The sequence below is a fragment of the Vipera ursinii genome (genome assembly GCF_947247035.1).
Source record: "Vipera ursinii genome assembly, chromosome: 6".
Classification (NCBI taxonomy): Eukaryota; Metazoa; Chordata; class Lepidosauria; order Squamata; family Viperidae; genus Vipera; species Vipera ursinii.
The window spans coordinates 2,784,460-2,800,315 of record NC_139515.1 but is presented as its reverse complement, the minus strand read 5'-3'; the positions used below and the strand labels follow the sequence as shown (position 1 = coordinate 2,800,315).

The window sequence follows — 15,856 nt, the reverse complement described above, 5'->3', positions numbered from 1 at the left end:
AAGACAATTATTTAATTAAGCTGAAGAACATGTGGCCTTCAAAGAATGACCACACCTTCTAAACATCCAGGGAAGCGTGTTTTGTAAAAATCCATCAAAATATTTGAATTACTTTTTTTTTTTTTTTACAAATACCAGGATATCATACCATGAGGATTCATTATGGGCAAGGAGAACGTCATGTGGGGTCCTTCTTAAAAAAGCATCTGAATCATAGAATTGTAGAGTTAGAAGGGACCTTAGAGGTCTTCTAGTCCAACCTGCAGGAGACCTTAATTCCATCCTGGACAAATGGCTGTCCAGTCTCTTCTTAAAATCCTCCAATGATGGAGCACCCACAACTTCTGGAGGGAACTTGTTCCATGGATTAATTGTTCTGTCAGGAAGTTTCTCCTTAATTAACAGATTTGTCTCTGAATTTAATGATAGAAAGATGTCCCTCAGTTCACGCTGGAATACATTTTGGGGGGTGTATATTTTTGTGCAACAACTATAGTTGTTTTTGTGCAAACAACTATAGTAGTATTCCGCCAGTAGAGGGCAGTGTTTACAGATTTGGATCTATGTTGTTGGTTTTTTTGTCCTAAGTAGAGTTCCCTGTTCCCTGTTAACAGTAAAACAGTTAAGCAGTAAAGCACATGGTGACTGTGCCCTTTGTTTGATCTGTGATGCTATATATAAACAGAATTTCTAAAAGTTCATAACATCGCTTACCTTCTTCCAGTTCAGCAGTGATGTGTACGGTAAAAGCTTATCCAGGCTGCTGGATTCCAAGCACATTTTCCAGTGTAAGGAAGCTAAGATCATCGAGAGAAAGATAGCCTCTTGACTGCATCAAGTAAAATACTGCACGCCTCTGTGAAAATTAGCAATACTGTTCGACATAGCTCTATTTGCAAGGGAGTTCCGCTATCACTAAGTGGGATTCAAGATTTCAGAGTTAACCTAAGAGTAGTCCTCAACTTACGACCACAACTGAGCCTATAATTTGTTAAGTGAGACATTTGTTCAGTGGGTTTTGCCCTATTTTACGACCTTTCTTGCCACAGTTGTTAAGTGAATCACTGTAGTAACTAAGTCAGTAACACGGTTGTTAGGTGAATCTGGCTTCCCCCTTTGTCTTTGCTTGTCAGAAGGTCGCAAAAGGGGATCACATGACCCCGGGACACACTGCCACCATCATAAATATGAGCTAGTTGACAAGCGTCTGAATTTGGGGGGATGCCGCAAAAGTTGTGTGAAAAACGGTCACGTAGATTTTAAGGGTGAAATATAATTTTATCACATTTTATTTACCTACATCTTAAATTGCTGTATTTGATTCTAATTTCATTTTAAAAATGTATTTTATCTCAATTTCATTTTAAATTGTATTTTATTTCTATTTTATCCTAAATTCTATTTTAACTAATTCCATTCTAAATTGTTTTTACTGCATTTTAGTATAATGTGTGTTTGGTCCATGGGCTAATCAATAAATATGATTCAAGGATTTTTTTTTACAGTGCTGTTGTAGCTTTGAATGGTCACAAAACAGCTGTCATAAATAGAGGACTAGCTGTATATATATATTTCTTCTCTTGCGGCTCCATTTTAATTTATTACCTCTCCATCCACTTTTTGCGAAACTACGGCATACTCTGAAAATACATTCTGAAGGATGCCTGCTACTAACAGTTGCACCCTAGTAGGAAGACCCCAGACATAAAAACACTTACCAATGATTAGTTCCTGAATGGGATCAAATGCAAAACAAGCCGACACGTTGTCGGAAATCCAGTGGATGATCTGTTAAAAACGGAAAACAAAATCTGATACCGCCTGGTAACAAGCCCTCACACCGAGTTGAATTCCCTGTGATCTGCGGTCTCAGTTTAATGAAGGCTACCTCACCTACTACTAATCGAGTGAAAAACAAAACACTTTCCATTTCATAACTACCAGGTGCAGATTGTCCTCGACTTAGGGCTAACACTGTGCCTGGAATTACAATCATTAAGTGGTGTCGGATGTTAAACAAATCACCATATGACAGTGCCCGATTTTGTGAGTTTCTTTGCAGCAGTTGTTAAGAGATCCAGCATGGAATTTATTGTCTGCCAGCAGTTCGATTCCGATCGGCTCAAGGTTCACACAGCCATCCATCCATCCATCCGAGGTTGGTAAAAGGAGGAGCCAGATTGTTGGAGCACAATACGCTGACTCTGTAAACCGCTTAGAGAGGGCTGTAAAGCACTATGAAGCACTATATAAGTACTATTGCTATGTAAACCGCAGTGGCGCAGTGGCTAGAATGCAGAATTGCAAGGTTAACTCTGCCTACTGTCAGGAGTTCAATCCTGACCAGCTCAAGGTTGACTCAGCCTTCTATCCTTCCGATGTCGGTAAAAGGAGGGCTCAGATCGTTGGGGGACAAGATGCTGACTCTGTAAACCACTGAGGGAGGGCTGTAAAGCGTGAAGCGGTATGTAAGTCTAAGGGCTGTTGCTATTCAGCTTAAGAGTCGAGTTCACTTTCTGAGGTACCGAATTAACTGAGATATATTGCACCATGTGATAACTGGCAACTGACTTGATTCAAAAAAACCCCAAAGGATTCAAACTGTTATTTTATACAAAGATAAGCAGACACCGATTTTCGTCATACTACTATAGAGACACCCTCACTCACCTGGTTTTCTAACTCCGTTGTGCTTCCAACATGTAGAAGGAGACAGTGTAAGGCTGCTAATCTGTCATTATCCGACTTGCTCTTCCACAGAAATTGCAGCAAGGCCTTCGAGCTCATTTCCACGGCAAATATTTTTCCCGTGCTGCGATCCCAGATGCTCGATTTGGCAGGGGAAAAGATGGCGTCGGCATTCAGTTGATCAATTTCTGCATCTTCACCTGAAGAAAAAGAAAAATGAGCCGAAGGACTTTAGAGTTTGCTAGAAATGAACTTTTTTAAAATAATAATAATAATAATAAATGTACCTGTTAGAAAGAAACTGTGGCACATGAGGTCAGGATGCTGGGTGTTCAGAAGGTGTAGAAATTGTCCAGGTAAATACACAGCCACATAAGAGCCTATTTTGGAATGAATGTTGTTATTTTTTTAACATAATAAATCAAAATGAAACAACACAGCTTTGAGCTGTATGCCCTGGATCCATTATTTATTCTGCCATTGCAATGTTGACTGTGCAATCTCATTAAATAATCCTGAAGGCAGGACAAGGAGCAACGGATGGAAATTAATCAACTTGGAACTAAGGAGAAACTTCCTGACAGTGAGGACAATTAACCAGTGGAACCACCTGCCTCCAGAGGTGGTGAATGCTCCAACACTGGAAGTTTTTAAGAAGAGACTGGCCAGCCATTTGTCTGAAATGGTATAGGGTTTCCTGCCTGAGCAGGGGGTTGGACTAGATGACCTCCAAGGTCCCTTCCAACTTTATTATTATTATTGTTATTATTATTAATAATAATAATAATAATAATAATAATAATAACAACAACAACAACAACAACAATAATAATAATAGAGATGGAAGGGACTGTGGCAGTCATCTCTAGTCCACCCTGTTGTTGTTAATCATTGTCATCATCATCATCATCATCTAGACTACACGTAGTCCCTGACTTGCAAGAGTTCATTTAGGGATTGTTCGAAGTTACAACAGCACTGAAAAAGGGACTTACGACCGTTTTTCATACTTATGACTGTTGCAGCATCCTGATCAAAATTCAGATGCTTGGCAACTGGCTCACATTTACGACCGTCGCAGTGTGTGTGTGTGTGTGTGTGTGTGTGTGTGTGTGTGTGATCTGATCCCCTTTTATGACCTTCTGACAAGCAAAGTCAATGGAGGAAGCCAGGTTCACTTTACAACCGGGTTACTAACTGAACAACTGCAGCGATTTCACTTAACACCTGTAGCAAGCAAGGTCGTAAAATGGGAGGCCAAGCTCACCTAACCGGTGTCTCACTTAGCGACAGACGTTTGGGACTCAGCTGCAGTCGTATGCCGAGGACTACGCCTCTATTCCTATTTCATATTCAGGCTATAGAGTTTGGCTCCCTAAACGATTCTAGCATTGTGGGATGTTTCCACAGGAAATAAAGCAGCTGAGGAATTCAAATGCTTCCCTTCAAGAAAAATGCCAAGTCTTATGACTACAGGCAATTAAAACTCTCTGTTCTGCCAAGCCAATTTTGAAATAGTTTGTTATTTGCCAAACCAAGATTCACGGGGGTCAGGAAGAGATCACGGCAGAGCCCAGAGACAAAGGCAAAATAAAATACATAGGTTCCAGCTTTGCGGTAGAAATAGCTCCCAGCTGCCTTCGATCAGAGGTGTCTTTCGTTTAGAGAAGCAGTAGAGGAAGAGGGGGTTAAATGATCAATTTACCAAGATTCAAAAAAATCAGCTCCTTCTTCATTTGTAGAGAATCCATTTCTTGCAAAGTGCTCGTATATGTTTTACTATAGCCTGTAAAGAGGAAAACATAAAGATGCAGTAATATAACTTCTTCCAATTAGATAGATAGATAGATAGATAGATAGATAGATAGATAGATAGATAGATAGACAGATCTACTGTGAAGCAGTAGATAAGTCTAAGTTCTATTGTTATTGCTATCTAAGCCATGGTGGCGCAGTGGTTAGAATGCAGTATTGCAGGCAAACTCTGCCCACTGCCAGGAGTTCGATCCTGACCAACTCAAGATTGACTCAGCCTTACATCCTTCTGAGGTCAATAAAATGAGGACCCAGATTGTTGGGGGCAACATGCTGACTCTGTAAACCACTTAGAGAGGGCTGCAAAGCACTGTGAAGCGGTATATACCGTATATACTTGAGTATAAGCCGACTCGAGTATAAGCCGAGACCCCCAATTTCACCCCCCAAAACTGGGAAAAGTTGTTGACTCGAGTATAAGCCGATCCGCCGTTCTGCAAGCCTCCGCCGCCGGCGGAGGCTGGATCCGCCATTTTGCAAGCCTGAATACACAGGAATACCCTGTGTGGCCGCGGCTCTCGGGGAAGCCCTGGCTGTCCGCTTCCTCACTCCACGCTGCCATTCGGGGCACGCGCGTTCCCCGGGCAAATCGCAGCGCCCAGCAGGCGAGGAAACACGCCCGTTCCAGTCGCACCCCCTTCCCTCAGGAGACGCGAAGCAAGTGACCGCCCGGAGCTTACCAAGGACTTGTGCGGGGTCTCCGTTCCTCCTGCCGACGTTTGGGGAGGTTTGGGCGCCTCCCCAAACCTCCCCAAACGTCGGCAGGTCTCCGTTCCTCCGCGCAGACCTGCCGACGTTTGGGGAGGTTTGGGCGCCTCCCCAAACCTCCCCAAACGTCGGCAGGTCTCCGTTCCTCCGCGCAGACCTGCCGACGTTTGGGGAGGTTTGGGCCCCTCCCCAAACGTCGGCAGGTCTGGGCGACGTTTGGGGAGGTTTGGGGAGGCGCCCAAACCTCCCCAAACGTCGGCAGGTCTGCGCGGAGGAACGGAGACCTGGGGAGGTTTGGGGAGGCACCCAAACCTCCCCAAACGTCGGCAGGTCTGCGCGGAGGAACGGAGACCTGGGGAGGTTTGGGGAGGTGCCCAAACCTCCCCAAACGTCGGCAGGAGGAACGGAGACCTGCCGACGTTTGGGGAGGCGCCCAAACCTCCCCAAACGTCGGCAGGTCTCCGTTCCTCCACGCCCTGCCTGCCTGCTTCTTTCCGCTGCGGAAAGAAGCAGGCAGGCAGGGCGCGGAGGAACGGAGACCTGCCGACGTTTGGGGAGGTTTGGGGAGGTGCGCGCGCACCTCCCCAAACCTCCCCAAACTTCGGCAGGTCTCGGACGGCGGTGGCTTGGGAGAGGTGCGCGCGATCCCGGAAGCACCAAAGCCTCGGCCGCGCACAAGTCCTCGGTAAGTTTTTTTGTTGACTGGAGTATAAGCCGAAGTGGAATTTTTCAGCCCGAAAAGTGGGCTGAAAAATTCGGCTTATACTCAAGTATATACGGTAAGTCTAAGTGGTATTCCCATTGCTATATAAAACAAAGTTTTTCCATTTAAGGCAGGCTTATAACTTCTGAAAACGACATGAATTAAAGCTGGAATGTAAACAAGCGCTTTAGGGCAAGTTTCCATCTCAATTTTACAAACCACGGAACGGACTTAATATTAACCATTAGTTGTTCTATTACACAGAAAGATCTAGAGGGAGTACACTACTACAAAGGAAGGACAGAGAAAACATTTCGTGCGTGGTCTGTTGTTCTGATAGTGAATTTTTACATAGAGAGCGTGATAGAATTTAAAACAGGAGATAGAGTTCAAATAAAAGAAAGTAGCTTTAGGGAACAGTGAAAGTTTTCCAATGGACCTGTTTCTTTAAAGACATCTTGAAATGTGTGTGTGTGTGTGTGTGCGTGCGCACACACACACACACACACACCTTTGAAATGCATCCTTAAAAGTTTGGGCCAAACGTCTTAGGGCTGCAAAGTCATGCAAATTTATCGGGAAATAACTTCCCTTGAACATTTAAGTATTTGTGTCCTGCGTTTATGATCTTTACAAATAAATCATGGTGGCGAACAGATCCAAGGCACCTTTCTCCTCCTGTTTTCCCTGCAACAACCACCCTGTGAGGTAGGCCAGGCTGAGAAGTGAGTGACTAGCCCAAAGTAACTCAGCTGGCTTTCCTGGCTAAGGTGGGACTTGAACTCACCGCCTCCTGCTTTCTAGGCTGGTGCCTTAACCGTTAGATCAAACTGCCTCTCCGTTCATCATTAATCGACATAACGTTCTGGCTAATTTTGTAAGGGAGAATATAAACTTACCTTTGTGTAGAAAAGCCACAGAATATGTCACTTCTTTGGCATTCGGAGTGGCCAGGCTATAACACAAACACAAGCTTCCTAAGGAAGGAAAGATATTATTAAGAAACTAAAAATATGGAGTTTCCATATTTTTTTTTAGGATCTTGAGTTGTGATTTATTGGATCCTCCTTCAAAATTATCTTATTAACAATCCTGCTCATTACAGTTAGAACGTATTGATAAACCACGTTTGGGCAGATCTTCCCAGACTATTTACATTCGTCATTATTACAGGAAAAATGTACAGGGAGACCTCAATTTATAACCATTTATTTAGTGCAGGGGACTTCAAACTTGGCCCTTTTATGACTTGTGGACTTCAACTCCCAGAATTCCTCAGCCAGGCACACTTCAACTCCCAGGAATTCTGAGAGTTGAAGTCCACAAGTCATAAAAGGGCCAAGTTTGAAGACCCCCAATTTACTGATTGATGGGAGTTACAGCGGCACGGGGGGGGGAAGTAAATTATGACCCTTTTCCACACTTAGGACCATGGCAGCAAACCCCCCCCCCCCGTGGTCGTGTGATCAGAATTCAGCAACTGACTCGTATTTATGACGGTTGCGATTTCCCGGGGTCATGTGACTCCCCTTTTGTGACCTTCTGAGAAGCAAAGTGGGGTGGCGGGGGGGCGGGGAAGCTAGACTCACTTAAGAAGAGTGTTGCTAATTTAACAACTGCTAAGTGAATCACTTAACAACTGGGTCAGGAGGGGCCGTAAAAGAGGACAAAAGCCACTTAATTGCTGTCTGCCTCAGCAATGGAAATTTGTTAACTCCGGCTGTGGTCGTAAATCAAGGACTACCTACATGCTTCCTGTGAGATCTGGGGGAATTGTTAGCTGCCTGTCCTTGGATATACAATTAAGGACAGGCAATCGCTCTGGTCGTTCTGCATTACGGCAAGAAACCAAGGGAGAAAAATCTGCAAATATATAACTCAAAAGATTCCCAGTTGCTTGTTTTTCAAAAGCAAGCCTCCTTCTCTTGTACGCAAACCTGTGTCGCTGGTAAAAATATGCACATCCAAAGGTTTCGGTGTAACTTCCTGGTCTTGATAACAGCTATAATTCAGGTTCACAAATCTGGGAAGAGAAAACAGGAGTTACCACTGCGTCTTTATCCCAAAGAGCTATTTTACTGGAATACATAAGGTAAAGGTAAAGGTTCCCCCGCACATGCGTGCTAGTCGTTTCCAACTCTAGGGGCCGGTGCTCATCTCCGTTTCAAAGCCGAAGAGCCAGCGCTTGTCCGAGGACGTCTCCATGGTCATGTGGCTGGCATGACTTGACGCCAAAGGAGCATGGAACGCTGTTATCTTCCCACCGGAGTGGTCCCTATTTTTCTACTTGCATTTTTACGTGCTTTCGAACTGCTAGGTTGGCAGAAGCTGGGACAAGTAACAGGCGCTCAGTCTGTTACGCGGCACTCGGGATTCGACCCGCCAAACTGCCGACCTTCTGATCAACAAGCTCAGCGTCCTAACCCACTGACGCCACCGCGTCCCTTTCTGGAATACATGCCATACGCTAAATAAATCAATAAGCTGAAATTCATAATCCTTGCGAAAGGAATCAGCAGGGATGTCTGCAACCCAAGTACACTGTTTCATTGTAAAGATGATGATGATGATGATGATGATGATGATGATAATCTGGCAGTAACCCGTGTCAACCAATAGCGCCAGTCAATTTGAATGTTCAGCTGACTGAGGTTCGTGTTTAATGACTAAAAGATAATAATAATAGTTGAAAGGGACCTTGGAGGTCATCTAGTCCGACTCCCTGCTCAGGCAGAAGACCCTACCATTTCAGACAGTCCAGTCTCTTCTTAAAGGCTTCCAGTGTTGGAGCATTCACCGCTTCTTGAGGTAGGTTGTTCCACTGATTAATTGTTCTAACTGTCAGGAAATTCCTCCTTCATTCTAGGTTGCTTCTCTCCTTGGTGAGTTTCCATCCGTTGCTTCTTGTCCTGCCTTCAGGCGCTTTGGAGAATAGCTTGACTCCCTCTTCTTTAGGGAAGCCCCTGAGAGATTGGAAGACCGCTATCATGTGCCCCCTGGTCCTTCTCTTCATTAAACTAGATGATTGATTTTTTTTAACTCAGTTTAACTATTTTGGAAGGATAAGCATATGGTCCCAACAACTCAAATGATTTGCACAGGTGAGGTCCATTAGCAACATGCAAACTACTCAGCAATGTAGATTAGCTACCTACAATTACAATGATACAGCTATTAAGGGGTGGAAACGCTGACGCAGAATTCTCATTACACCTACATGTGAATATGTACCATCTAGGTTTATTTATTTTTTTCTTTCTAGGTCCTTTTAGAGCAGGGGTCTTCAAACCTAGCCCTTTTATGACTTGTGGACTTCAACTCCCAGAATTCCTCAGCCAGGCACGCTTCATCTCCCAGGAATTCTGGGAGTTGAAGTCCACAAGTCATAAAAGGGCCAGGTTTGAAGACCCCTGTTTTAGTGGGTTGTGGGGTGTTATTATTATTTTGTCCATTTTTATATGCTTTTTCAATTTTTTAAAAACTGTATTTCCTGTATTACTTTCACAGAAGCAAAGAGAAGGTTTTTTTTGCCCCCGTAAACTCACCTTAATCTTATGTCAGCCACAGAAATCTCTAAAGGTGCTTCGAGCTGTTTAAAAAACAAAGAGGTTTGAGGATTTTGAGAGGAACACTATTTCTGCTGAACACAGAACATCAACCCTGAAGAGTCCCAGTAAGAATAAAACCAGTCGCATAGTGCCTCCTACTGGTCAATACATAATATAACGTATCTAGGCTCTATTATGCTCTGCTTGCTCCTGGTTTGAGATAGCCTCTGTTTTTGGAAGTGTTGATTCGTTAAAGGAGGCAGGTCACGTGTTTAATAACCAGCGTGCATTGCAATACACAAGGAGTAGATGTTACGTTCACATATACTGCATTAAGGTAAGGTAAAAGTAAAGGTTCCCCTGCACACGTGTGCTAGTCGTTTCAAACTCTAGGGGCCGGTGCTCATCTCCGTTTCAAAGCCGAAGAGCCAGCGCTTGACCGAGGACGTCTCCGTGGTCATGTGGCCGGCATGACTAGACGCCAAAGGCGCACGGAACGCTGTTCCCTTCCCACCGTAGTAGTGGTCCCTATTCTTTTACTTGCATTTTTACGTGCTTTCAAACTGCTAGGTTGGCGGAAGCTGGGATGAGTTAACAGGCGCTCACTCTGCTACGCGGCACTCGGGATTCGACCCGCCAAACTGCCGACCTTCTGATCAACAAGCTCAGTGTCCTAACCCACTGAGCCACCGCGTCCCTTATATATACTGCATTAAACTATAATGTAAATTCACTTGCTTCCAAATAATGTCTGAATGCAATCAAATGTAGCTTACGGTATTTAAATTTTGTTTAACCCTGTATATATGCTATTTCTGTTTACGATTTAAAAACGGATTGTCACTGCACGTTTTTTTTTTGTTCGTCAGAAAAGTTCATTTCTAACTGTACATTTCCCCTGTTCTCTGCACCTGTTGTGATAACTTATCTGGTAACCATAGTGAATCCCATATGACTAGCTATGTTATGGTTTCAGTCTGTTTAGTGCGCATGTCTAGAAGAAGTTCCCAGAGTTATTATCTGTATTGTTTTTTTCTCTTTGCTGTTACTGTCTGTTACGTTAGGATGAAGCTAGCTAGCTCTGTATAATATATATTTAGTTTTTACATTTTTGTAAGTAAAAGGTATTTAGTAAGATTATGCGTCGTGTTTTTCTTGCCTTCCTGCAAGTGTAACATGCATTCTCTGAAGCACGGTCCGTCGCCCTCTACAAAGGTGATTTTTACCTTGACATTTTGGTATCGAGGATGGTTTGATTTATGTTTTTGGAGAAGCATGTTTCTGCGGCTGTTATCAGTTAGTTAGTGCTAGTGAGGCAGCGGTGATTAACTGCTGAAACATGTCAGGAAGGAAGCCACGGCTGAAACGGGAGGCCAGGAGTTTGTCTGTTGGGCATATCCCTTCGACCTTCAGAACTCCGATAGCTTCGGCCACACGCCTTGGAGAAGACGCGCCTGCTCCTGTCCATGATGCAAGGTCAGTCACTCCTTTTTCTACTTTTCCAAGCTCCCTGGCAGCTGCTTTTGAAAATGTTCACACTCCAGGGGCTCAGGATGAATTTCAAAGGCTTGGAGCGAAACTTAAAGTCCAGCCGAAGAAAATTCCTTCTGCTCCTTCAAGCCCCAAGCAAACTATGCGAGATAGGGCTATGCAAGGCTACTGTGAACAAATTGGGGTTTTTGAAAGGCGTTTGCAGCAGGCAAAGAAATATGTGTCAATGGTTCAGCAATATGAAAGGAATTATGAGCATGAACCGGCCATATTGCCACACCCACAAGGAGAAGCCATATTGCCTCCTTCTTCCCCAAAGCTAAAGTCACGCCCATCATTGAGTGTCATGCAAGACGAATGGGAACCGGAGGCTCCTGTGTCACATGATTATGGGCTGTCTCAAAGGACATACAGAGCCACAGTGATGCCTGAAGCAAATGTTATAGCACCATCTACTGGTGAAGCTGCATTAAGACATGAATTGGAGCTCTTACTCTCGCAATTGTCTATGGAGGAGTCTTTGCTCAGAGATACAAGATTTCTGCCGTTATCTGAGGCTCCAGTCCCTGATGGTGCTAGGATTCCTGTTACTATTGCTTCTCCTGTTAATATTGCTTCTATGAAAGCCCTTCTACCTGGCAGAGCACAGCCATATGTAGCCCACATGCAATTGCCACCGGGTTCTTATATGCGAAGGCCAGAGTCATCTGCAGGTTATGCTACTGCACCAGCCCCAGCACCAGCGCCTCCTGCTGGCCAGGGTGGAATAGCAGCTCAAAGACAGTCACAGCCAGCACCAAGACTACCGGCAGCTTCAATGCAACTGCCGCATGTCCAGGCACAGACGCCACTGGTGCCCCCTGCAGGTTATGGTCGGATTGCACAACCTGCACAGCCAGTACCTCAATTGTTTTTTCCTCATCAAACACCTTCCATTGTACCACTGGCTGGTGATTCAAAATTAAAGAAGTCAGGACAGAATTACAGGGCATGGGTCAGTGAGGTTGGACTTTTGTTACGCAGAGAAGGTACTCACATGATGGTGTTTAATCCTCCTGCCCAGCCATGGACTCCTGACATATGGGACTTGGATAATAGAGCATGCACAACATTATTGATGTCAATGGACACTGAATTGCAGCTCACGTTTTCACAAGATGCAACTGCCCAACAAATTTGGACTCAGTTAGAGGCATGTTATCGGCCTACATCAATTGAGTCTACATGTTTACTTTTGTCTGAGTTCCATGGTTCCAGATTAAAATCTGGTGAACATATTGGAGCACATTTGACTAAAATGAAAGGTATTAGAAAAGAACTGGGTGAAAAAGGCTATCCTATTGATGATTTTCAAATGATCAGCATTATCATCAATTCTTTGAATCATGAGTGGAAAGATGCTATTTCCAAGATTAATCAAGTGCCTATTGCTCAACGCACAGTGGATCATGTATGCAGAATCTTAGCCGAAGAAGAGGCACTTATGCAAGCTGCGCCACATTTAAGGGAACCACCTGCATCAAAAGCTTCAGCAAGGCGTGCCTTCCGTGGAAGGACCTACGTTCCAAGGATGCCAAGATGCTACATCTGCAATCGTGTGGGACATGCCACCCGGGATTGTCCCCAACGAGTTCCAGCGCCCGTCACATACCAGCCCAGAGGAACAGATTCCAGAGGAGGCAGAGGTAGAGGCGGACGACAAAGTCGTGGTCGTGCTTCCAGGCGTGATCCACAAGCTCCACTTGCCACATTGGTTGTGACCAACGATCCACAGCCTCAACCAGAGTACGACAGACGACTTCTTTGGACTTTGGACAGTGGAGCAGCATTACATGTAACCTACAGAAAAGAGCTTTACACTGAGATGCACGAGCCTGAACCTGAACTTCGTGAACTTTACTCTTTTTCCAATCATCCTGTTCAGGTCATGGGAAAAGGAACTGTCTACATTGAAGAGCTTGATGCTCTCATTCCAAATGTTTACTATGTTCCATCTGCCAGTAGTAATTTGCTTAGTCAGAGTCATTTGTCTAGGTTTTCTCATTTTCAGGTCCACCATCTTGAAAAAGCAAGTTATATAGTCAAAGATGGAGATATTGTTGCTGAAACCATGTTGATTGGTGGTGTTTATTACTTAAAACCAAAGCCTAAGCAGCAAGAGCAGGCAAGTATACACGTTCCAAAGAGCACAGGCCCAGAGAGAGACGTCCCAGAGAGAGATCCTGTTGCTACTCCAAAGGTTCCTAAAGATAATAAAAATACAAAAAAGACACAGGTTGCTCACAGCAAGCCTGGGGTTCCTAATAAAAATGCTAAAGTTGAGAATTCACTAACAGGTAAACCTTTGCATTCCAGGTGTATCCATAAGTGGCACAGAAGATTGGGTCATGCCAGTTTCCGTGTTCTGAAGAAGATGCCAGAGTTCGCAAGAGGTTTGGATCTAAAGGGGTGTAAGGTGTTCTTGGACTGTGCTGTCTGCAAGAAAGCCAAATCCAAGGCAGCAGCAATTCCAAAACGCGCTACACGCCTGTCAACACGCATTTTTGATTTGGTACACACTGACATAGTTGGTCCTTTTGCACCAACACTTGGTGGTAAAAGATATTTCTTGACAATCGTTGACAATTATTCTAGATATGGATATGTATATCCTATGAAAGAAAAATCTGAGACCTTTCAGATCTTTAAAGACTTTGCTAGTCTTGTCTATACCCAATTCGAGGTCAACATTGTCAGAATCCAGAGTGATCGCGGTGCTGAATTCATGTCTCAGCGTTTCCAGGACTGGATGCGTGAGAATGGGATAGTACATCAGACATCTGCTCCTTATACTCCAGCTGAAAATGGGGTGGCAGAACGCAGAAATGGAGTTCTGCAAACCATGATGCGTTGCCTCCTTGAAGATGCTAACCTTAGTCTTCCATACTGGGGTGAAGCTATCAAATATGCTAACCATATCGTCAACCGTACTTGGAGTAGTGTGATAAATCAGACCCCTTATTTCATGTTGTATGGACACAAGCCTGATCTCTCACATCTCCATATTTTTGGTTCCTATGCTATGGTGAATATTCCTTTAGCCCAAAGAAAGAAAGGGGGTCCTACAGCAAAAAGGATGAGATTTATGGGCATTGATGATAATTCAAAATGGAGCAAATACATTGACTCTCATCATGTTATTGTGGTTTCACAATCTGCTACTTTTGAGGAAGATGCGGACTGGTCCAGGATTCATTCTAACGATCCTGGAGTTTATTTTCCTAGAGATGATGTTGCTGATGCCACGCAACCTGATGCTCAAGATGCACAGGATAATGTTCCTTCCACGAGTTCTTCTCAACCTACTGTTCCGTCTTCGCAAGCCGCCGATGTTGCTGCTGGCGACGATGAAGACGAGGACGACACAGAAGAAGAATGGACGGTTGGCCCGAGACGTTCCAAGAGGTCCACAAAGGGAATCCCTCCAAAACGGTATTCGTGGCAAGTAACAAAAACACCTGTACCTTTGATTTGTAATGTTACACTTCCACCTGAGAAGTTCACACAGATCAAACATCTTCCTGAATCAGAACAAGATAAATGGTTTGAGGCAATGCAGGCTGAAATGGACAGTCTAAAGAAACTTCAAGTGTTTACGCCTGCGAGCCCTCCAGCAAACAAGAAAGTTATTGGTACTCGATGGGTCTACAGGATCAAAAAGAAGCCGAATGGTGAGTCATTGTACAAGGCCAGACTCGTAGCCCAGGGTTTTGCTCAACGTTATCCTGAGGACTATACAAATACATACTCACCCACAGTGCGGACAGAAAGTGTGAAAATTGCATTAGCGACTGCAACTATCCTTGGCCTGGAAGTTTTTCAGTTCGATGTTGAAACGGCTTATCTTCACGCTGATCTTGATGAAGACATCTACGTCAAAGGTCCTCCAGGTTTCAGACAGCAAGAAGGGGATACCTGGTTTCTACACAAAAGTCTTTATGGTCTGAAACAGTCTGGTTTAATGTGGTACTTATGTCTTTCAGACAAACTAAATTCAATGGGCTTTATTAAGTCCGAAACAGATGAATGCGTGTTTACTAAAAGATCCGGTAATAGGTATGAGATAATTCTTGTTTATGTCGATGATATTGTTTATATTGGTCCAAATAAGCAGATGAGTGAGGTTTTTGCTAAAGCTTTACAAAAGTTTTTCACGTTGAAGTGTTTAGGATGTATTAACACTTATTTAGGTGTTCAAATTGCCAAAACTCAGAAGGGGTTTAGTCTCACACAAGGAGAGAAGATTGAACAACTGTTACATCACTGTAACATGGAGGACGCTAAGCCTGTGAGTATACCCATGCAAACTGATTTTCACATTTTGGCACATGAACCAAGTCCTGAGTTCGAAGATCAAACACTATATCGCTCAGTCATTGGGTCGCTTCTATATATTAGTAGTTGGACTAGACCCGACATTGCACTTAGTGTTAATCTTTTATCACGACACGTAGGCAAGGCAAAACAGTTTCATTGGACATGTGTTAAAAAGTTATTGAGGTATCTAAAACACACCAAAGACATGAAGTTGTTGTTGGAACCCACACATACTGACTATGCAGAGTTATGTTGTTTTGCAGATTCAGATTGGGCGAGTGATAAGAAGTCACGGAAAAGTACATCAGGTTACATGATGTTTTTAAATGGATGTCCTGTTTACTGGCATGTGCGTAAACAGAATTTTGTTTCTTGTTCCTCTACAGAAGCTGAGTATGCTTGTGTGTCTGATGCATGCAATTCTTTAACCTGGTTTGATGCTTTAGTCACAGATATCTGGACACATCCGATTCGACCGATCACAGTGATGGAGGATAATGAATCTGTGGTTTATATTTCTGAAACACGTTTTACAGGTTCAAGGTCC

At 43.9% G+C, this 15,856-nt stretch overlaps 1 protein-coding gene across 8 annotated transcripts in view; it reads right to left on the bottom strand.

The window, feature by feature from the left end:
* Positions 1 to 15,856, bottom strand: part of GSAP (gamma-secretase activating protein) — a 71,458-nt gene that overhangs the window by 35,573 nt on the left and 20,029 nt on the right. For all 8 annotated transcript variants that reach the window (XR_014492865.1, XR_014492866.1, XR_014492867.1 and 5 more), the window contains 8 exons: positions 9,460 to 9,503; positions 7,852 to 7,937; positions 6,814 to 6,891; positions 4,394 to 4,474; positions 2,976 to 3,068; positions 2,671 to 2,888; positions 1,719 to 1,788; positions 715 to 797 (listed from right to left, as the gene is read on the bottom strand). Coding sequence is in view for 3 of the 8 variants with exons in the window: in XM_083365833.1 (XP_083221959.1) it covers positions 715 to 797; positions 1,719 to 1,788; positions 2,671 to 2,888; positions 2,976 to 3,068; positions 4,394 to 4,474; positions 6,814 to 6,891; positions 7,852 to 7,937; positions 9,460 to 9,503 (753 nt within the window). In the remaining 5 variants the exon portion in view is untranslated. The remainder of the gene's footprint in view (positions 1 to 714; positions 798 to 1,718; positions 1,789 to 2,670; positions 2,889 to 2,975; positions 3,069 to 4,393; positions 4,475 to 6,813; positions 6,892 to 7,851; positions 7,938 to 9,459; positions 9,504 to 15,856) is intronic.